This window comes from Colobus angolensis, unplaced genomic scaffold, assembly GCF_000951035.1.
Source record: "Colobus angolensis palliatus isolate OR3802 unplaced genomic scaffold, Cang.pa_1.0 Scaffold155, whole genome shotgun sequence".
Lineage (NCBI taxonomy): Eukaryota > Metazoa > Chordata > Mammalia > Primates > Cercopithecidae > Colobus > Colobus angolensis.
In genome coordinates this window covers 3,950,510-3,973,645 of record NW_012114655.1, presented here as the reverse complement: position 1 = coordinate 3,973,645, position 23,136 = coordinate 3,950,510, and the positions used below count along the sequence as shown (strand labels likewise).

General features: G+C 40.2%; 1 protein-coding gene across 3 annotated transcripts in view; it reads left to right on the top strand.

Annotated features, from left to right (window-relative positions):
* Nucleotides 1-23,136, top strand: part of SPIRE1 (spire-type actin nucleation factor 1) — a 220,503-nt gene that overhangs the window by 115,193 nt on the left and 82,174 nt on the right. For all 3 annotated transcript variants that reach the window (XM_011936632.1, XM_011936633.1, XM_011936631.1), the window contains one exon: nucleotides 9,637-9,762. In XM_011936632.1, coding sequence (XP_011792022.1) covers nucleotides 9,637-9,762 — 126 coding nt within the window. The remainder of the gene's footprint in view (nucleotides 1-9,636; nucleotides 9,763-23,136) is intronic.

Here is a 23,136-nt window from a genome sequence, read left to right as displayed (position 1 = left end):
TGTTTTATTTATTTTATGTTTTCTAGACGTTAAGGTTTATTTTTTAAAAACATGTAAAGACACTTAAAGGCCAGTTAAACTTTCTGCAAACCACAAATGACCTGCTTGTTCTGTGGAAGACCATTGATAAATAGTGATTGAAAACATGAAGAGTGAAAGGTTTTACATTAAGAAGCAAAACCACTCATACATCTGAAAGTGAGCTAACAGTATTTTGGTGGTGTGTGTGTTGGCGGAAGTATGCATAAGAAGTGGTGAAAGAGGAAAGGAACACCCACCTAACCAACTAGATCCGTAAAATCAGCCCTGGCACCAGTAATGTAACATGTCATAGCCAGATTGCTGTCTTAAACTACAGGTTTGGAAGATGAGGTCCAGAGAGTAATTGCAATTTTAAAATTCTTATTCAATGACATTAAATATCTTAACTTATAAAAAATTATTGGACATTTAGAAGTTTGAATAGATACCTTTTATTTTTTAATTTGAGCTACTGTGGTTCCCTAACTTATTGCTATCGTTATATGAAAAATGAATAGTTAAAAGGGTACTTACAAAGACAGGTTATTGGCTTGGCATGGTAGTTCACACCTGTAATCCCACCACTTTGGGAGATCCAGGTGGGAGGATCACTTGAGCTCAGGAGTTTGAGACCAGTCTGGGCAACATAATGAAACCTCGTCTCTATTTAAAAGAAAAAAAAAAAAAAGGCTGGGCACAATGGCTGATGCCTGTAATCCCAGCATTTTGGGAGGCCGAGGCAGGTAGATCACTTGAGGCCAGGAGTTCAAGACCAGCTGGCCAACATGGGGAAACCTATGTTGTCTCTACTAAAAAAAAAAGTACAAAATTAATCAGGTGTGGTGGCATATACCTGTAGTCCCAGCTAGTCAGGAGGCTGAGGCACGAGAATCTGTTGAACCTGGGAGGTGGAGGTTGCATTAAGCCGAGAGCGCACCACTGCACTCCAGCCTAGGTGACAGCGAGGCTGTCTCAAAAAAAAAAAAAAAAAAGGAAAAGAAAAATTTTTAAAGGTTTTATAGATTGAAGGAAAACTGAAGATTACCGATTCTATTAGAAATTTTATTGGAGAATATCACAGCCTTACCTTGTTTCTTGGTTTCCATGCTAATCAAAACTGACCCATAAAATTCTCCACATCTGTAACTGTTCTGAATGTTCCATGTAGCTGAATAAGAAGAAAAATAATTACTGAAACATTTTACAAGTAAATGTACATTTAAAAATACTATAAAACCCATGATTCCTCATCATATAGTGCAGATATGAGTTTGTGGTTTGGTTAGCAGGTTGAAAACCTCAATTCATAAATTGGCTCGTTGTTTACTTTGTTGGAAGAGAAGACAAGAATTGTCTGAAGAATTGTAACTCTGCTTGTTTGAAGTAGAAATGTGAAACTAAGTTTGATTGATACAAATAATGCGATGTTTAAGAACTTGAAACAATTTATTTTCAATTCTTAGCAAGCAAGATCCTCTTTAATGTGTAACTTTTGTCCTAGATAGTCTTTTATTCCAACTAATCTATTAATTTGTTATGTTTTAGTATGGTACATTGTAGTTGAAAGTGCCTTTATATCCCCCTTCTATTACTGGAGCCTTATGATAACACTGTGAGGTAGATTGGGCAGGCATTCCAATGCCCATTTCACAAAGTCAGTCAGGGGAAGAGTAATGTTAGAGTGGAATGCTAGCTTCAGAGTTCTAACATTAAATATACAATTATTTATCCAGTATAATGTCTCAACAGTAAAGGTAAAATATCAGCCAGGGTGGATCACTTGAGCCCAGGAGGTTGAGGCCGCAGTGGCCGGTAATGGTGCCGTTGCACTCAAGCCTGGGTGTTACAGTGAGATATTTTTTTGTTTTGTTTTGTTCTGTTTTGTTTATAAAAAAAAAAAGGCAAAATATCTTCTCTGACAAACACAGAAAATTTGTCACCAGCAGACGTTGACTAAAGGCAACGCTAAAGAGTATACATCAGGCAGAAGGCAGTCCATGTCTGGTAGAAATTAGGAGATGCAGAAGATTTGAAGAGCAAAGAAAATTAAACTTGGGCCGGACATGGTGTCTCACACCTGTAATCCCAGCACTTTGGGAGGCCGAGGCAGGTGGATCACTTGAGGTCAGGAGTTCACGACCAGCCTGGCCAATATAGTGAAACCCCATCTCTACTAAAAATACAAAAAATTAGCTGGGCGTGGTGGCGCATGCCTGAAAGCCCAGCTAATTGGGAGGCTGAGGCAGGAGAATGGCTTGAACCTGGGAGGCAGAGGTTGCAATGAGCCAAGATTGTGCCCCTGCACTCCAGCCTGGGCGATAGAGCAAGACTCCATCTCAAAAAGAAAAAAAAAAAAAGAAACATGAAAACAAATCTAAATGAATATGAACAGCAAAAACTAATAATAATGTCTTACATGACGTAGAATATATTTAGAATTAAAATATATAACAGTAGCACAAAATTGTGTGGGAGTAAGTGGAGTTAGTGTTCTAAGACCTCGGCATTGACTGGGAAGAGGTTAAAGCACTAATTTATTAGTGCTAACCTTTATTAGGAAAGCCACTAAAGCCTAACCTTTATTAGAAAAGCCACTAAAAATAAATAAAAGGATTTGTAAATGTCAGGCCAATAGGGAAGGGGGCAGGTGAAGCTAATAAAATTACTAGTAATCCAAAAGAAGACATGGAAAGAATTGAAAAGGAATATAGAACAGGGAAAACAAATAGAAGATGGTAATTGGACACCGAAATATATTGGTAATTACATTAAATGTGAATATTCTAAATGTATACTGTTCAATACAGTAGTTACTAGCCACATGTGACTGTTAGTCACTTGAAATGTGTTTCATCTGAATTGACACGGACTGAGTACAAAATCTATGCTGGATTCCAAACGCTTGGTACCGAAAAAAGGATGTAAAATGCCTCGTTGACCGGGTGCGGTGGCTCATGCCTATAATCCCAGCACTTTGGGAGGCTGAGGTGGGCGGATCATTTGAGGTCAGGAGTTAGAGACCTGACCACCATGGTGAAACCCCGTCTCTACTAAAAAGACGAAAAACTTAGCCAGGCATGGTGGTGCACGCCTGTAATCGCAGCTACTCGGGAGGCTGGGGCAGGAGAATCACTTGAACTTGGGAGGCAGAGGTTGCAGTGGGCCAAGATCACGCCAGTGCACTCCAGCCTGGGCAACAGAGTAAGACTCCGTCTTGAAAAAAAAAAAAAGAAAGCCTCATTAATAATTTTTGTATTGACTATAATTTGAAGTATTACAATAATACATATTATTGGATTAACTAAAATCTATAATCAAAGTTAATTTCACTTGTTTCTTTTTACTTTTTTTGATGTGGCTACTAGAAAATTTAAAACTACATACACGGTTCACGCTGTATTTCTGAGGATTGTTCTGGCCTAATACTCTAATTTTTAAAAGACATAGATTTTTATACTGCATTAAAAATACAAAATCCAGCCATATGTTGTTTACAGAGTAGACACTATAAATAGGACATAGAAAGCTTGAGTAAAAGAATGGACAAATACAACATTCTAACCAAAAGAAAAGTATCACAGATACTATTTTAATATAAAATGGACCTAAAGGCAAAAAGCATTACTAGAGATAAAAAAGGATGCTTACTTATAAACAGTTCAATTCACTAAGGAGAAATAGCATTCATAAATTTATGTGCACCTAATAACATAGCCTATAACAGTAGCATTGAGCAACATTCAAACAAATAAATCAAAACTAAAAGGGGAAGTGGACAAATTTACAACCATAGTGGAGGTTTAAAATACCTCTCTTCGTATCAGTACAAATATAGAATGTTTGGACAATGAGAATAACAAACCTGACTTAACATTAATAGGACATGCCACCAGACACTGCAGAGTACACATTCTTTTCAGGTATAAATGGAACAATTAAAAATTTCTCCATATTCTAGGCCTTAAAGCAAGTCTTAACAAATTTCAAAGGGTTAAAATTACATAGGAAATGTTCTTTTACCATAGTGGAATTAAGCCAGATATGAATAATAAAAAGATTTTATTATTTCCACATATACTTGGAAATTAAGAAACTGCTTTTAAATGCCCAAAGAGTCAAAGAAGAAATCACAATGGAAATAAACTGAATAACGAATGCCTGGATGCAGACCAGGCTCAGTGGCTCATGCCTATAATCCCGGCACTTTGGGAGGCCAAGGCAGGTAGATCGCTTGAGGCTAAGAGCAAATATGCTGCATAAAGGGGTGATTCACATCCCGGGCAGGACAGTGCAGGACAGTGTGAGATGTCACCATGCAACTCAGAACAGCATGTAATTTAAAGCTTCGGATTTATTTGTTTGTGGAATTTTCCATTTAATATTTTCGGACGCAGTTGACCACAGGTAAATGAAGCCATGGAAAGTGAAACTGTGCAGTAGGAGGAACTACTGTACTTTAAATCCTAGTAATTGCTAAGAAGAAAATGCAGAATGCAGTGATTAAAAAGTAACAGAGAGGCCAGGTGCAGTGGTTCACACTTGTAATCCCAGCACTTTGTGAGGCCGAGGTGGACAGATCACCTGAGGTCAGGAGTTTGAGACCAGCCTGGCCAACGTGGTGAAACTCTGTCTCTACTAAAAATACAAAAAAATAGTTGGGCATGGTGGTGTGAGCCTGTAATCCCAGCTACTTGGGAGACTGAGGCAGGAGAATGGCTTGAACCTGGGAAGTGGAGGTTGCAGTGAGCCAAGATCACTCCACTTCACTCCAGCCTGGGCAACAAGAGTGAAACCCCATTTCAAAAAAAAAGTAACAGAGAAATTAGAGGTGAGTAGTGCATCTAGAAAGGACAAACGGGGAAGACGTTCTAAGCAGGTGACATTGAAATCAACACCTGGAGGGTGAAGAATCAGCAAAAAGATTGGTGTGTTTTAAAGAAACAAGTCTGGGATTACCAAAACAAAGTGGAAAGAAGAGCCACACGTGGGATTTGAGAGGTAGGTGTGAGCTATAGATGATGAAGGACTTGAGGAACAGAAGACTTTGGGATTTAAGTTCAGTGGGAGTCACTGGCCCTCCCGTGCCTGGGACATTCTTTCCTTAGGTCTGTGCATGGCTCACTCCAATCTTCATTGAGCTCTCTGCTCTGGTGCCACCTACTGACCAGTCTTTCCAGATTATCGCCCCTCCCCACCACTGGCCTCATTTTCTACCTCTCACCTGCTTTCTTTTTCTCTCTTTCTTTCTCTCTCTCTCTTTTTCTTTCTTTCTTTTCTCTCTTCTCTTTCCTCTCTCTCTCTCTCTCTCTGAGTGCAGTGACGTGATGGCGTGATCTCAGCTCACTGTAGCCTCCACCTCCCAGGTTCAAGCAATTCTCCTGCCTCAGCCTCCCGAGTACCTGGGATTACAGGCACCCGCCACCATGTCCAGCTAATTTTTGTATTTTTGGTAGACACGGGGTTTCACTATGTTGGCCAGGCTGACCTCAAACTCCTGACCTCAGGTGACCACCCACTTCAGCCTCCCAAAGTGCTGAGATTGCAGGCGTGAGCCACCACATCTGGCCTATTTTTCTTAATAGTAGCTGTTATTCCCAACATGTGTGTGTATGTGTATGTTTAAGGGTCTGAGACACCCATTACTAGTTTTGAGAGGAACAGGACATTGACTTGCTCAATACTGTATTAGTCCTTTTTCACACTGCTGATAAAGACATAACCTGAAACCGGGAAGAAAAATAGGTTTAATGGACTCACAGTTCCACGTGGCTAAGGAGGCCTCACAATCATGACGGAAGTCAAGGAGGAGCAAGTTACGTCTTACATGAATGGCAGCAGGCCAAAAAAGAGCTTGTGCAGGGAAACTCCCCCTTGTAAAACCATCAGATCTCGTGAGACTTACTCACTGTGGTGAGAACAGCACGGGGAAGACCTGCCCCCGTGATTCAGTTACCTCCTACCAGGTCCCTCCTACAACACATGGGAATTCAAGATGAGATTTGGGGGGGGACACAGCGTAACCATGTCAAATACTATGTCTTCTCTCTGCCACAGTGCCTGGTACGTAGTCCGCACTTGGTGAATGTTGTCTGAATGAATGATTGGATGCTTTTAAGCAGGGGATGAACATAACCCAAATTACATTTATAAAAGATGTTGCCTGTCAAGTGGAGAAGAACCGTGTAGATGTGTGAGAGAGGAAGTTAGGAGTCCTCTAATGAAAGAAAATGGTGGCCGTGACCGTGATGATGGTGGAGGAGATGGAGAAAGTAGAGAGCTGTCAGGTGGTATATTTTGAAGGTAGAAACAACAAGACTTACTGATGGATTGGATATGAGTGGTATGGGAATAAAGAATAATCAAGGATGACTGTCAGCTGGGCATGGTGCCACACACCTGTAATCCCAGCTACTCAGGAGGCTGAGGCAGGTGTATTGCCCGAGCCCAAGAGTTGAAGACCAACTTGGGCAACATAGCAAGACCCTATATTAATGGGGGAAAAAAAGGATGACTTTTAGAGTTGTTTGAGCTGTCTTTGTGACTTCTGAGTGGAAATGCTAAGTACATAGCCATAAGTTTTTAGCATAAAGGGCTGGCCTGGAATAGGGATTGAGGAGTTGTCAGCCTACAGGTGGCATTTAAAGCCATTAGACTAGACAAGGGCAGCTACAGTAAGCAGAGGATACCCAAAGATCCAAGACTGAGCCTTCTAAAACCTCAGCATTTCAGTGTAATTTAGAAGTCCATACGTAGAGCAAAGAGGAGAGACAGATTTATATAACAGGTTACATAAACCAGTCCTCTCTTTTTAGAGATAAATGGAAACCCAGCAATGTTAAGTAACTTGTCCAAGGTCATATAACCTAATTTTGTCCCCCTAACCCCTGATGTCCCTTTTTTTTGTAACTATAAAAATGATTTTGTTGCATGCTTACTGTATACCATGCTCTATGCTTTAAGGACTTTAAGAACATTGTTCTCCTTTATATAAAGATAATTACGTTTATTTTAGAGTGGAATGGAAAAGAACTTGGGATCCAAAGCCAGACTGCCTGGTTTCGGCTCCGTTTCTGCCATTGGCAGCTGTGTAACCTGCTCTAAATCTCAGTGTCCTGATCTCGAAATTGGTTTTTTGCAAGGGACCCCTTGCAATTTCATATGAATTTTAGGATCAGCCTTTTCATTTCTTAAAGAAAGGCTGTTGGGATTTTGTTAGGGATTGCATTCAATCTGTTGATCACTTTGGGTAATGTTGTTGCCGTCACCATATTGTCTCCCAATGTATGAATACAAGATGTCTTTCTGTTTATTTAGGTGTTCTTTAACTTCTTTTACAATATTTTGTACTCTTCAGTGTATAAGTCTTACACCTCCTTAGCAAAATTCCTTAGCAAAATTTTCTTAGCAAATTCCTTAGCAAAATTCCTTAGCAATTCCTTACAATTGATGCAATTGTAAATGGAATGATTTTCTTGACCTCATCTTGTTCTCTGGCCGTGTGTAGAAATACAACTGATTTCGTTTGTTAATCATGTATTCTGCAACTGCTGAAATTGCTTACTAACTCTGGTAGTATCACTTTAGATTTTCTATGTGTAGGGTTGCCATACGCATTTTAAAAAGCATTTTTTAGACCTAGCTATTACCTTTACACTAGTGTTTTTCAACTTGCGTTTTACAACCCGTGAATGGGTTGCGAAATCCCAACAGTGAATGTGCAAGTTTTGTTTTGGGAAGCTTTTGTGTGTATAACATGCACATATGCATGCATTTGTGTATAATATGTAAATGTATATAAATTTATTTCTTACTGTGGATAGCATTTGAAAACTTTGGAACCCAGTGGCTTTATGCCATTTCATTCTGTAACTGGAATATAAGATTAGGGTAAGTTACATAAGCTAAAGCCTTAGTAGTTGTCTTTCATTACCTTGAATGGCAATTCTGTATTGCAAGATGTTTTCTAAATACAAAAATAGTTGAGCAAAAAGTATACTGTTTATTAGTGGCTCTGTGAGCAATAAACTTGTGAGATTTCTACTTTTAATGCTTCTGGATAAATCAGTTTTTAGCTTTTTTTGGTACTGTGAAGAAGGTTTCCTATTCATACTAGAGATATTTTCTTGAGAACGTATTTTGTGAAAGATAGTGATCTAACTATTAGGTTGTATAAGATGCTTACTATACATGAAAACAAAAAGCCACATTATTAAGCATATTACAAACTACAAAGATGTCATTTATTCTTTAATTAATAGAAATTATTAAAAATAAGATGTATATTTTTAGTTACTGTATTAGTGTCCAGTTTACTGACTGTAGTAAGAAATTAAGAGAACTTACAGCTTTGTAGTGCAAATGAAGTACTTTAAAATGTAATGATTGTACGTGGATACAAATTATTTTATAGAAAGATAAAATTATTCCTGTGTATGGGACTCTTAATAGGACGTCTTTCTAAATAGGTCCTTTCTTAATAGGACACACTAAATGGTGTTTGATTTTTCTAAATTGCTTTGCATGGCATTAAGTTGCACCTTTTAACCCACAAGTAGTTGTACAGGGATTATTGTGAACTCTGTGCGGTAAAGGACATCAGGGCTGTAGGCAGCACCCGTGGCCTCCCCTCTGCCCTCTTTCCTCCACTCTCCATCTACTGATGAGGCAGCTTCCCTGAGGTCCACATGTTTTGACATTCTTTTTTTTAACTATGTTACAAAATTGAACGTGTATTGGAATGAGCCTGGCTTCAGAACCCAGTAGGGACTGACTGTGTTTGAATTCTCCTTCTCCCTCATGGTAACCGTGTGACTATGGACAGACAAGTCATGTGACTCCTCTTAGCCTCAGTTTCTTTTTCCATAAAATGAGGATAATTCAGCATTTCATTGAAGAGTAAATGGTATTGTGTTGGATATATGACATGTCAAATACTGTAGCTGGCATAATAATTGCTTAATAAATGGTAACTGTTTAAAAACTGGAGCCATCATCAGTACACAGTAAATGATGGTTCCCTTCCTGTTCCCAACCAAAACTTTTACGTATGTCCTATCGTTTTCAAATAAAAGCTAGTTCTAGTAAACTCATCTGTGCTGTTGGGTCTGTTAGTTAGTGGACCACTTTTCCCATGTAATTGTATAGACTTTACGATGGTCTTGTGGTACATGAAGCCCTGGATGATGGGAATTGCCTGGCTGTCTGATATGAAAATACAGATGTGGGGGTGTGTCTGTTTTTTTTTGTTTGTTTGTTTTTTTCTGAGATGGAGTCTCACTCTGTCACCCAGGCTGGAGTGCAGTGGCGCGATCTCTGCTCACTGCAACCTCCGCCTCCCAGGTTCAAGCGATTCTCCTGCCTCAGCTTCCTGAGTGGCTAGGATTACAGGCATGTGCCACCACCCCCAGCTAATTTTTATATTTTCAGTAGAGACAGGGTTTCAGCATGTTGGTCAGGCTGGTCTCGAACTCGACCCCATGATCCATCTGCTTTGGCCTCCTAAAGTGCTGGGATTACAGACATGAACCGCTGCGCTCTGCTCGTGTCTGTTTTTAGGTACAAAAAAAACACCCAAATATTAACGAAGCACCATTATTTTATTTTCCCCTTCTGTAGTTGTGTGCTGCTCATCTCCCTACTGAATCAGATGCACCAAATCATTATCAGGCCGTATGTCGTGCCCTGTTTGCAGAAACAATGGAGCTCCATACATTTCTGACCAAAATGAAGAGTGCAAAGGAGGTGAGTACTACTGCTTTGATATTTACTGGCATTGTTTGATTGGCTTGGCATGCATTTGATATTTATTGGAAGAGAAACCTAAATTTTCAATATTGTCCGCTCTATTGTTTTAAAAGATTTATTACCATCCTTTAGATGAGTGCTGAAAGTCATTTAGGAAAGAAGCAACTTAGGTAAAATTAAATCTATTCTTTTAAAATATCAACAGTGTGAACCATTTAAGAAACAGATTTTCATACAGATTCCTTGCATATGGAAATAAATGTTACTGAACTAGTTCAGTCCATTCTCATGTGACTTGCTTTCCACCCCCCTTTCTCTTCTGTCCATTCTGAAACATGTTAGGACCTCTTCCAGAAAGGGAGAAAGGCTCAGAAAAGAGGTGACACTCACATCTGATCATTTGTTTTATTTATTTATTTATTTTTATTTTTTTGAGACGGAGTCTCGCTCTGTCACCCAGGCTGGAGTGCAGTGGCTGGATCTCAGCTCACTGCAAGCTCCGCCTCCCGGGTTCACGCCATTCTCCTGCCTCAGCCTCCTGAGTAGCTGGGACTACAGGCGCCCGCCACCGCGCCCAGCTAATTTTTTGTATTTTTAGTAGAGACGGGGTTTCACCGTGGTCTCGATCTCCTGACCTTGTGAGCCACCCACCTCAGCCTCTCAAAGTGCTGAGATTACAGGCGTGAGCCACCGCGCCCGGCCCTGTTTTATTAATTATTTATTTAAAAGGTGAGTCACCATGTGTTACATAGGTGGTTATGAAGATTCAGTGAGACCTTATGTAAAGTAGCACAGCATCTGGCAGAAAGTGAGAGCTCAGCACATGTTAGGTAATGGATATCTATATTAGTCAGGGTTGTCCAGAGAGAGCCAATGGGATATATAGATATATAGGTATATGAAAGGGGGCCAGGTGCAGGCTCATGCCTGTAATCCCAGCTACTTGGGAGGCTCAGACAGGAGGATCACTTGAGGCCAGGAGTTCAAGATATATGAGAGGGGGTTTATCAGGGGAATTGGCTCATGTCATTATGGAGGCTGAGAAGTCCCATGAGAGGTTGTCTGCAAGCTGGAGACCCTAGTATTCCAACAGCGCAGCTCAGTCCAGGTCCAAAGACCAAGGGTAGGAGAAGAAAAGTATATCCCAGCACCAGGAGAGAGAGAGGCCAATTTTCCTTCCTCTGTTTTTATTCTATCCAGGGCCCCAGACAAATGGATGGTGTCCACCTAAACTGAGGGCAGCACTTAGTCCACTCAGACTACACACTAGTATCCTCTGGAAACACATTCACCTACATACATACCTAAAAATAGTGCTTTACCAGTTCTCTAAGTATTCTTCCATTCAGTCAAGTTGACACCTAAAATTTACTATCACAGTATCCTTTCTTTTACAACTAACATATAGGGTTTATAAGAAGCACTAGGCTAAAACTTACCATGACCCACAGTTTGGGGAAGAACACATGCTGGATGTGTAAGCAAGAAAGGAAAAACTAAACTATTTGTCCAATAAGATGTACTTAGTCCTGGTAATAAGTAGGTGATGGATGTCTCAGGCAGATCACCCGTAATAAATCACCCTTAAATAGATCCGTTGTATGTATATGAATAAGAGCTCTAAGCATCCCTCCTCTGCTCTAGCTAGGGTACTGCTTATAGTCTGTCTTTTTATGATAGGGCAATGAAAAACTTTGCCTTTTTCTTGTTTTAATTTTATTAAATTGGATCAAGGAGGAAAGTTGTCAACAGAGTGGAAAAAAGGTGAATTATATGTTAAGAATAAATGTGTGTGTGTGTGTGTGTGTGTGTGTGTAATGGATTAGTTGTTCTCCTTGAGCAGAACCGGAGGAAGTGGGATCTGATTAAAAGCTTCAAAGTGAACATCCAAAGGCATGTCCTCAACTAGGTTTTCTCAAATAGTAGAAAAGATTACTTTTTAAGGCTGTCATTACCTTTCCCAGCTTGTTAAGACTGAGATTGCCTTCCCCAGAGCATTATTTTTAGGGTGTACGTGTACGATCCTGTGGGGTTAATAGAGGAAATTAAATGAGCTCTTAAAGTCCTTCCAACACTGGCATTCTTAGAAACTGTTTCAGAGCTTAAACAGAACAATATTAGTATTTTTACTCCTCTACTGCGGTGAGCATTTAAAAAAGGTTTGCTCTTGATCCGTTTGCAGTTCCAAAGCGTGATGATTGGATATTCACACTTGTGTGTGAGATGTTCCTTTTCTAAACATTGTCATGTCAGCACATTACTCATCTGATGTAAAACAGAAAATAATTTTTTTGCTGTTGATTAAAATTTTGCTTTGCCAGATACGCAAACACACTTTCAAAAAGAGGTTCAAACATTATTAAAGTTTATTTAAATAAAAAGCTGACAGATGGAGTAAAACTACTGTGTGGCAGTGCCTGCAGAAACTGGCCAGGCTGACCGAGGTTGGGGCCTCACAACTGGTTGGAGTTCCAGCCACATCTCTCACCTTGTCACCACCCCAAGGCTAGGACTTGATAGGCATTAGTTCCATCCTGTTTTCATATCTCCTCCTCTGTTTCTACTCTGTTGATCTCCGTATCACCCTTTCCTGGTATTCTCTGGAAACTACACTCCATTTTGAAAAGAGTCCCCTCAGGCTCTTCTGACACTTGTTCCCCTAAGGGTAGTGCTTTCTCTTGCTTTCCTCCTCTGGGAAGCTGGTCTCTCCTCTGCATCTCCCTGTTTTGATTGGGGTGAGTTTGCTAATATTCTGTCTCTCCTCTGCTGCCTGCCAGTAATCAGCCTTCATCCTCGTTGAAACACCCTTCTTCCTTTGAAGCTCCTGTCATCACTTCTCTCATTTTGAGTGATTTCCTAGACAAAGCAAGCACATACATTGCCTATCAGCACTAAGGTTTCAGGAATGTAAGTTTCTTTTACCTCTACAATGTGTAAGGTTTTCTTGAAATGATAGAACATCTTTATACATGTTAGTTTGTGTATGTAAATGGTTTCAACCTTTTCTCAAAAATACTCTTTTCACACTAAAAAATACTATTTGTTAATTTGATTTTTTTCTGAAGATCCCAAAATACTTTAATAATATTTTAAGACTCACTGTTTATACCTATGAGTTAGTGTGTACCAAGTGGAATTTTTGAAACAATAGACTCTGATTCAACAAAATTAAAAATTGGGTTATCAACAGTGTTTCAGACTACCTTATATCTGTGTATATGTGTGTGCATGAATGCATATAAATTGGGGTGGAAGCATAGTGTCAGAACATTTGAGCTCAGTTGCTGATAATGTATCTGATTTGATAGTCCAAAAGTACTTTAATTATACTAAATTTCTTATATGCCAAATTGGCAATTTATTAAAATACAAAATCTACCATCTGTTTTCCAATGTTGTGCTTGTTCTGTAAAGTGTTCAGTGCATTTACTGAACCTGGCTGCTTTGTAAAGCACAGCGCCTGGTTCATCATCTGTTTATTTTGAAAGCAAATTTGTTTATATTCTAATCCCTTTCATGGTGTGATGATTTTCTTCTTAAACAACCAATGAGCTCCTTTAAGGTTATTCTTTGAATGATAAAGATTTGGGTAGGCCTGCTGTTACTTTGTCTCTTAAGCAATGTGATATCCTTGGAAGTAAGTACACATTACTGTGTCTCCTAAGCAATTGGATATCCTTGTAAGTTAAGTACAGCTGGAGGCACTGTCTAAGAAATCCATCGAGTGCATCAGGTTGTATGAAAGAAGAGCCACCCTGCCCTGCTGCCAGTGACACCACCATATTCCAGAGCCATCCTGCAGGGGTAGCTGGTGGGTCTGTGCTGTGCAAAGAGGGCAGTTACAATTGTAAAATTTTTTATTGGAGAAAATGAAATTGTATTAATGGTAGTATCCTTTAACCTATTGTGGTCCAGGTAATTTTCTGATCATCAGTCCCCAGTTTTGTCATTGTTACATAAAATTATTTATCATTACCTAAAACTTTAATCCCTGCTACTTTACTGTGTTATATTCATACAGCTCCTTTATAAAATGCCTTCTCTTCCTTACTCCATTTGATTCTTGTAACAATTCTGTGACTCTTTGTAAATTAGTAAACTAAGGCTTTGAGAGATTAGAGATTCACATAGAAGTAAGTTCTCAGTGCTGCTAACAGCATTTTCATCCACCTCACATCCTTCAGTCCAGCAAAGGTGTTCCACTAGATAGAAGTTACTGCTGTTTTCCTCTCAGAGTGTCACATAAACTGCACTGTTAGATGAAACTAAAGAGAGAGTTCCGAAGAAAATGGGATAGATACTTTGATGTAGGTTTCTGAGCAGTCTTGGAGAGAGAATATGTGAGTCAGAGAGACTAATATTTGGCTTTGGAGAGAAGAGGGTTTATGAGGGAATGCGTGGGCACGCACATGCTGGTGTTAGGGCTTGATGGTCCTGCATATGCACATAAATGGGTTGGGGGGGGTACCATGTAAAGTTCAGGTATGAAATAAGAGGGAGGCCAGGCACAGTGGCTCATGCCTGTAATCACAGCACTCTGGGAGCCCAAGGCAGGAGGATCGCTTGAAGCCAGGAGTTCAAGACCAGCATGGCCAACAAGGCAAGACCCCGTCTATTAACTAACTAACTAACTAAGTAATTAACTAACTAACTAAATAACTAAATAAATAAAGAGGGAGATGTGAAATGAGAAAAGATAGAGTATCATAGAAGTGTCAAAGACTGAGATAAAATAATTTTAAGACTAGAAAGTCAGTTGTTTTTTTTCTGATACGTTCCTAGCATGGTCTAGCCATCATTGCTTCCATGGTGAGAGTGTGCAGTATGCTCGCCAGATTCTCCAGTAATACATTGTTTCATAGTGGCAGTATAATGATATTATAGTAGAAACTTGATGTATCATAGAAGTACACTGGTTTAGAAGAATTTTTTGAAAGCTTTCTTTAAAGCAAATAACTCATTTTTAAATTTATTTCATAATTTGAAATATTTATATTAACACTGATCTTTTTTAAAATCCCCTTTATTGGTGAATCATACCATTCATTATTCATGTAACTTCTTAAAATCAAATAGCATTTGCAAGATTTCTGTTTCCTCATCTTTAAAAATGGGGAGGAAGGCCTAGCGCTCAGTGGCTCAATTCTGTAATCCCAGCACTGTGAGAGGCCGAGGCCAGGTGTTTGAGACCAGCCTGAGCAGCGTAGCAAGATCCTAAAATCCTGGCATCCTAGCTGCTTGGGAGGCGGAGACAGGAAGATCTTTTGAGCCCGGGAGTTTAAGGCTGCAGTGAGCTATGATCTCACAGCTGTGCTCCCGCCTTAGTAATAGAGTGAGACCCTGTATCTAAAAACATAAAAATGGGGGAGGGGGCAAGACATGTTAAGCTTCCATCTAGTCTTAAAATTTTATGCAGAAAATACAATTTGTGTGACTAAATTTTTTGTTCTATTTATTCAACAAGCTTTTCCTCATTTTTGTTATTAGTCTTATAGTGTAGGCAAAGTGTATACAGATAAATAAGTCCTTTCCTGGTAAAATTTTCCATGAAATTATTGTATACTGTTTTATTTTATATCTTAAATTTGAGATAGATCTTACAGAAAAGCAGTTCAATGTTGTAGATAAATTAATCAAAATTGAGGATGCTGTAGGCCTTTTAAAAACACAAATTTAACTTTTTAAAATTGGTAAGCTAGCTGTAACATTGAATACTGACATTATTACTATATTGATGTCAGTATAGGCTAAAAATAAAATAATTTTCATAATCTACTGGTAGAAAATCCTTGTACAGGATAAATTCCTAATACAGTAACATTAGTCATCAATGAGTGAACAGTGAAAATAATTGCGCATCGTATAGTATGTGTTCATGATATCACAGCAAGAACTTTATAAGGCATGTAAAATAGATTTTTAATGTCCTAATTTCTGTTCTCTAGATTATGCACTCAAAGTGATGAAAATTTTCTCTCCTCTTGCACTTTCTTGTATCATTCATACACATAAACATCACCCAAACTAAGGTGGACTATTTCAAACATTTTGATCTTTGAGAGATAAGATGTCTGATATAGTTAACTCATCTTGGATTTCTTCAGCAGGCTCTGCAGGTGTGGATTGTCCTTTCTGATTATCTGATTATAATGATCTTTGCACTCTTCTCAAGTGTGGCTGTACCTGTGGTGCTTAATTAGTTTCTTACATATTAAATGCTTCTTATAAATGTTGTCTTCATTGACCCTTTCAAGTATGATTTTTCACTCATACCCTTCATACCTCAGCTGAAAGGACATCTCCTCAGGCCACGCCAGACACCTTTATATATTCAGCACACACTGCCTTTTTTTTTTTTTTTTTTTTTGAGACAGAGTCTCGCTCTGTCACCCAGGCTGGAGTGCAGTGCCGCAATCTCAGCTCACTGCAAGCTCCACCTCCCGGGTTCACGCCATTCTCCTGCCTCAGCCTCCCAAGTAGCTGGGACTACAGGCACCTGCCACCACACCCAGCTAATTTTTTGTATTTTTAGTGAGACGAGGTTTTACCATGTTAGCCAGGAATAGTCTCGATCTCCTGACCTTGTGATCCACGTGCCTCAGCCTCCCGAAGTGCTGGGATTACAGGTGTGAGCCACCGTGCCCAGCCTGCCTTTTTTGTTTTAATTGCATTGCCCTGTTATCTCTTTTTTAGTAGCCATCATGGTCTGTAGTTGTTTTGTTGGTCTCTTTTCTTATTCATTGATATCTGCCACTAGAATATAATCTCATTGAGGGCAGAGACCCTTTCTCTCTAATTCACTGTTATATCCCAGTGTAATGGGGACTCCGTAGATATTTGATCATTGTTAAGTGAATTAAAGAATCTGTGGTTTAGCTATTGTAGGTCTAGTTTCTCACCATCTGTCTTGCATCTTGGTCCCCTGATGCTCTTCAATTATCTCCAGAATGCAGAGCCTCCCTCATGTTCTCACTGTGTCTACCTTACCCTGCCTCACGCAGTGGTTTAACATCTCTTGCCTGGGCCATGACAAACCCTCTAATGTTATTTCCCTTTTCATGACTTCTTGATACTTGTAGGTGGAAAGTATAAACCCGTTAGCTGTTCACAATCTGGCCCAGTTCTGACCTCTCCAAGCTCTTCATTGACCATTCATCACCGCCCCATGCGTGCTGATTCTACCTACACTTCCTTCATTCCTGAATATCCAGGGCCTCTGCACCTACCTGAAATGTCCCTTTTCCCTCTTCGCTACCTAGAAAATGCCTACTTCTCCTTAAGACCTAACTCAAATGTCTACTATTCTGAATTGCTTTTTTTGATCAAAGTCATTCTTTTTTCTCTATGTTCATTCAATGAGCACGCCACTCTGGCATCTTTCTGTCACTTACAACAGTGACACTGTTTTGTAATTACTGTATACTTACATCTCTCACTATACAGTGAACTTCTTAAGGGCAAGGACCATGTTTATACTGTCAGCCCTGTCAGAGATTTAGGGACCCAAGACAGTGTACCTTGTAGTCTTTCTAGGTATGTTTTCTTTGCTGCCTCCTAAGCTTAGGGTAACACTGGGGCATCCATCAGCAAGATTAAGTTTTTTTTAACCTAATAAATATTAGCGTTGGAGTCTCCTAAGCCCTTAACTTTTTTTTTTTTTTTTGAGACAGAGTCTCGCTCTGTCACTCACGCTGGAGTGCAGTGGGGCAATCTCAGCTCACTGCAAGCTCCGCCTCCTGGGTTCATGCTGTTCTCCTGCCTCGGCCTCTTGAGTAGCTGGGACTGCTGCAGGGACGTGCAACCATGCCTGGCTAATTTTTTGTATTTTTAGTCGTGACGGGGTTTTACCGTGTTAGCAAGATGGTCTCGATCTCTTGACCTCGTGATCCAACCGCCTCGGCCTCCCAAAGTGCTGAGATTACAGGTGTGAGCCGCCACGCCTGGCCAACATGTTTTTATTCAAGAAGAAACAGAGGAGAATAGAATCAACCTTAAGAGGCCGATTATGGAGTTATCAGGAGCCAGGAGCAGCCAAGAATGGTGCACAGCTGATGCACACCTGGGCCTCCTGGACACACAGCTGCCTCTTCATGTTCATTCTGCTCTCCAGAAGTGGGAACCTGAGGGCTGGGGGTTGAAATTGAATGCTGCTTTATTTTCATTAATTTTTAAAAGATTTCTAATATAATTTATGTACTTGGGGGAAGAAGGATCCAAAGCCTTCTGCAGCAGCTCTAAGCCCAGACAACCTACATCAGGTTTACCAAAAGGCCTATCCTTGTATATAACCGCCGCGTATCTCATCCTTTGTTTATGTTAATACTTTAATCCTTGTGATGTTCTTGTGAATTTGGTAGTATTACCCTTCACCGCCCGACTCATTGTGTAGATAAAAAAACTGAAGCACGATTCAACAAACTTTAATAAAGTAGCTGCCCATGATAAAAGGACTTAAAATTAGACCCAATTTTTAACTTTGTAGAAATAGTAGACAGTAAAAGTTGATCTTGAGATAGGAGGTCAGGATGTGAAGGAGGTGTCTACAAACCTTAATGTAGAAGAAACAGTGGAGGAACTTGGGATTTTGATGAAGACTTGACAGAACATAATAACTATATGGAGACATCACAAAGCCTACTGACTGGAGAGATACTGGCTGTCAGAGGAACTAGGATCAGCTGGCAGAATCATGTTATTCCTGCAGGTTATTTAAAATGTCTTCCACGGCCGGGCACGGTGGCTCACACCGATAATCCCAGCACTTTGGGAGGCCGAGGCGGTGGATCATGAGGTCAAGAGATCGAGACCATCCTGGCCAACATGGTGAACCCTGTCTCTACCAAAAATACAAAAATTAGCCGTGCGTGGTGGCGGGCGCCTGTCATCCCAGCTACTCGGGAAGCTGAGGCAGGAGAATTGCTTGAACTCAGGAGACAGAGGTTGCAGTGAGCCAAGATCATGCCACTGCACTCCAGCCTGGCGACAGAGTGAGCAAGACTCCTCTCAAAAAAAAAAAAAAAAAAAAAAAAAAAAAATTAAATTAAATTAAATAAAAAAAAATAAAATGTCTGCCATATGATGGGTACTACTATGATTAATACTGCTAACGTTTATTCCATACTTACTCTGCGCTAAATGCTGTTCTAAGGCTTTATGTGCATTAATATTCATCGAGTCCTCACAGAAGTGATGTTTTAAGTGCTAGTCTTACTGCCTTTCTCACTGTGGGTACGATGGTGAATGAGACAAACATGATCTCTGCCTTCGCAGAACTCAAGAGAGTAGGGAGGACAGTGTAGGAGCAGGTCATCCAGCGCCGTGTTAGAAGGGCCGTGGCCAGTGGGCACAGGGTGCTGTGAAAGCAACCAAGGGGACCATGCCCAGCTTCCCAGAAGTAACTTCAAAGCTGAGACCCAAATGCTGAGGCAAAATGGTGGATGGAAAATGCGTTCCAGGCATAGTAAACAGCACACATGAAGGCCAGGAGACAAGAGCAAGCAAGGTAAAAGGGCAGTGGGAGAAATGGCTTCTCCAACTCTGGGACCACTGCCTCAGAAAGTACTGTGCAGGGATACTATACAAGCATCTGATGGGAAGATGCACCAGAAGAGTCTTTGGTTTGTGGCTACCCGTGCTCTGAATGGCTTTCTGCAGGCATCAGACACATCTGCTTGTGTATGTGTGTGTCTTCAGTATTCTGACCCTAGATTCTGTACTGCTTTCATCACTTGTTTAGCATATATTACTGAACACCTCTGTGTTCCAGGTAGTGAGTTTTGGAGCATATGACAATCTCTAAGTCTCATTGCTCAGGGAGCTCTGTAACACCCCATTAATGACCAAGTCATCGTGGCAAAGAAAATGAACTGCATCCTGGGGAAGATCTTCTTTATGATGCTAGGAATGAGTAGATGGAGTTATAACATACTAAAAGCTAGTCTTTAGTTCTTCAGGTTTCAAGAAATAGAACTCTTTTGTTTTAAAGATAGTTTTGCTTTAAAACAGAAATCTTGATAAATCTGTGGCTACTGGGGGGCTTTAATCCAGATGAAGCTGGTGTGAGCGAGGAAGCAGGTCCTGTGCGGATAGTCACGAAGTTCTGTACACATGGGATCTGATTTTAATTACTAATGAGGTTCATTTATTGTTTCCTCCCCACTCCAATCTCCCATAAGTGCTTGATGTGAAACTTTTTTTTTTCTAAAAGCAGCAAGAGAAAAGAACTTCAGGGGTATAATTTTCTTAGACAGATGAAATGACAACAGTGTTGAATTAAATATCGATTTTTTTTTAAATGTATAACATAAGTGGGTTTGTTTTTTCTATATTGATGTATTATCTTATATACTTTAACTCCTATTTCTGCTTAACTAGCATCACGATAAACAATTTTTAACGTTATTTTAAAATTTTTAATAATAGCCTTTGTTATTACTTTTTTTTTTTTTTTTTGAGACGGAGTCTCGCTATGTCGCCCAGGCTGGAGTGCAGTGGCCAGATCTCAGCTCACTGCAAGCTCCACCTCCTGGGTTCACGCCATTCTCCTGCCTCACTATAGGTGCCCGCCACTGTGCCCCACTAATGTTTTTATATTTTTAGTAGAGACAGGGTTTCACCATGTTAGCCAGGATGGTTTTGATCTCCTGACCTCATGATCTACCTGCCTCAGCCCCCCAAAGTGCTGGGATTACAGGCGCGAACCACTGTGCCCGACCACTTTTTTTTTCTTCCTGGAGCGATACGATCACACTCTGCTGCCCAGGCTGGAGTGCAGTGGTGTGATCATAGCGCTTTAGCACCTGGACTCAAGTGATCCTCCTGCCTCAGCCTCCCAAGTAGCTAGGACTACAGGTGTTCACCACCATGGTTGGCTGATTTTTTTATTTTAATTTTTGTGGAGATGGGGTCTTGTATGCTGCCCAGGTTGGTCTGAAACTCCTGGCCTCAAGTGATCCTCCCACCTTACCTTCCTAAAGCACTCAGATTACATGCATGAGCCACTGTGCCTTGCCTGTTATTACTTCAATGTGTAATTCTGCACAGTTGACCAGGCATGGTGTCTCATGCCTTACAATCCCAGCATTGTGGGAGGCTGAGACCCAAGAATCACCTGAGGCCAGGAGCTGAAGAGCAGCCTGGGCATAGTGAGACCCCTGTGGTTGGGACTAATCGGGAGGCTGAGATAAGAGGATCACTTGAACCTAGGAGGTGGAAGCTACAGTGGGGCAAAGTAGTGCCACTACACTGCAGCCTGGGTGACAGAGTGAGACCCTGTCTCTTAAAAAAAAATCTGCACAATTTGGGTTGAATTTTAAGAAAGCACATTTTTAAGGATGTATATTGTTAAGATATTAATTTAGCTATTTTGGTTTTAAATTAAAAACTTAGAAAAGTACAAACTAGGTTTAATGATTTTATTGTGAAAAACTTAATGTTAAATTACTCATCTTTGCCTTCCAATCTGTTATACTGAAAAAGTAAAATGACTTCTTTGATCTTTCATTTCCCAGAATATTTCTAAAGTTTTCCTAGAGAGAAGAAAACATTTTCCCCCCTCTATCAGTATAAATAGCTATGCTGTTTAAAAGTAGTATTTTGTCAGTGTTGTGATTTTCTAAATGTTTAAATGATTCTCACTTACACGGGATTTTGGTTTAAACCTCGTCGGCCAAATTCTTCTGAATGGTTAAATCCTATCCCAAATTTAATGAAATCCTAGGATGGGAGGATGAGTTAGAGATGCCCGGATTAGAGTCAGTTTATGTTTAGCTGCTAATATTTGACTAGACATTACAATTATAGGGTAAAACAGTGAACTGGAAATAGGCATGGCTTATGAATTTTTCAGAGTATTTTATGAGTATGTTTTACACAATATAATCCCATACATATAGAGAAACTTTGTTAAGTGATTTATAGGCATACCTCAGAGATATTGCGGGTTGGGTTCCAGACCACTGCAGTAAAACAAATATTGCAGTAAGGCAAGTCACACAAATTTTTTTGTTTCCCAATGCATACAAAATTAATTATCTTTACATATATTATAATCTATTAAGTGTACAATAGCATTACATCTGAAAAAAAGACACAGTTTAATTAAAAAATACTTTATTCCAGCCAGGCGCAGTGGCTCACGCCTGTAATCCCAGCACTTTGGGAGGCTGAGATGGGCGGATCACGAGGTCAGGAGATGGAGACCATCCTGGCTAACACAGTGAAACTCCGTCTCCACTAAAAATACAAAAAATTAGCCAGGCGTGGTGGTGGGCGCCTGTAGTCCCAGCTACTCAGGAGGCTGAGGCAGGAGAATGGCATGAACCCGGGAGGCGGAGCTTGCAGTGAGCCGAGATTGCACCACTGCACTCCAGCCTGGGCAACAGAGTGAGAGTCCATCTCAAAACAAACAAACAAAAAACAAAAAACTTTAGGAGTTTGAGACTAGAGTGGGCAACGTAGTAAGATCCTGTCTCTGCAAAAACTATTTTTGAAAAAAATTTTTTAAAAATTAGCCTGCCATGGTGGCTCATGCCTGTAGACCCAGCTACTCAGGAGACTGAGGTAGGAGGATTGCTTGAGCCTGGGAGATCAAGGCTGCCATGACCTGTGATTACTCCATTTTGCACTCCAGCCTGGGCAACTAAGTGATACTATGTCTCAACAAAAAAAAAAAAGAAGAATAAAATACTTTATTGCTACAAAATGCTAGTGATCCTCTGAGCCATCAGTGAGTTGTAATCTTTTTGCTGGTAAAGTGTCTTGATCCAATGTTAATGGCTGCTGACTGATCAAGGGGTGGCTACTAAAGGTTAGGGTGACTTTGGTCCTTTCTGAAAAAATCAGACAAGGAAGTTTGCTGCATCACCTGTGCTTTCTTTTCACAAAAGATTTCTTTGTAGCATACAGTGCTGTTTGATAGCACATTACCTACAGTAGAACTTATTTCAAAATTGGAGTCAGTCTTCTCAAACCCTCCTGCTGCTTTATCAACTAGGTTTATATAGTTTTTGAAATCTTTTGTTGTCACATCAACAATGTGCACAGCATCATCACCAGGAGTCAATTCTCTCAGTAAACCACTTTCCTTGCTCATCCATAAGAAACAACTCCTCTTTAGTTCAGGTTTTCTCATGAGATTGCAGTAATTCAGGCACATCTTCAGGCTCCACTTCTTACTCTCTTGCTGTTTCCACCACATCAGCAGTTACTTCCTCCACTGAAGTCTTGATCCCCTCAAAGCCATCCGTGAGGGTTGGAATCAACTTCTTTCAAACTCCTGTTGATGTTGCATTTTGACCCCCTTTCATGAATCACCAGTGTTCTTTTTTTTTTTGAGACGGAGTCTTCGGTCTGTCGCCCAGGCTGGAGTGC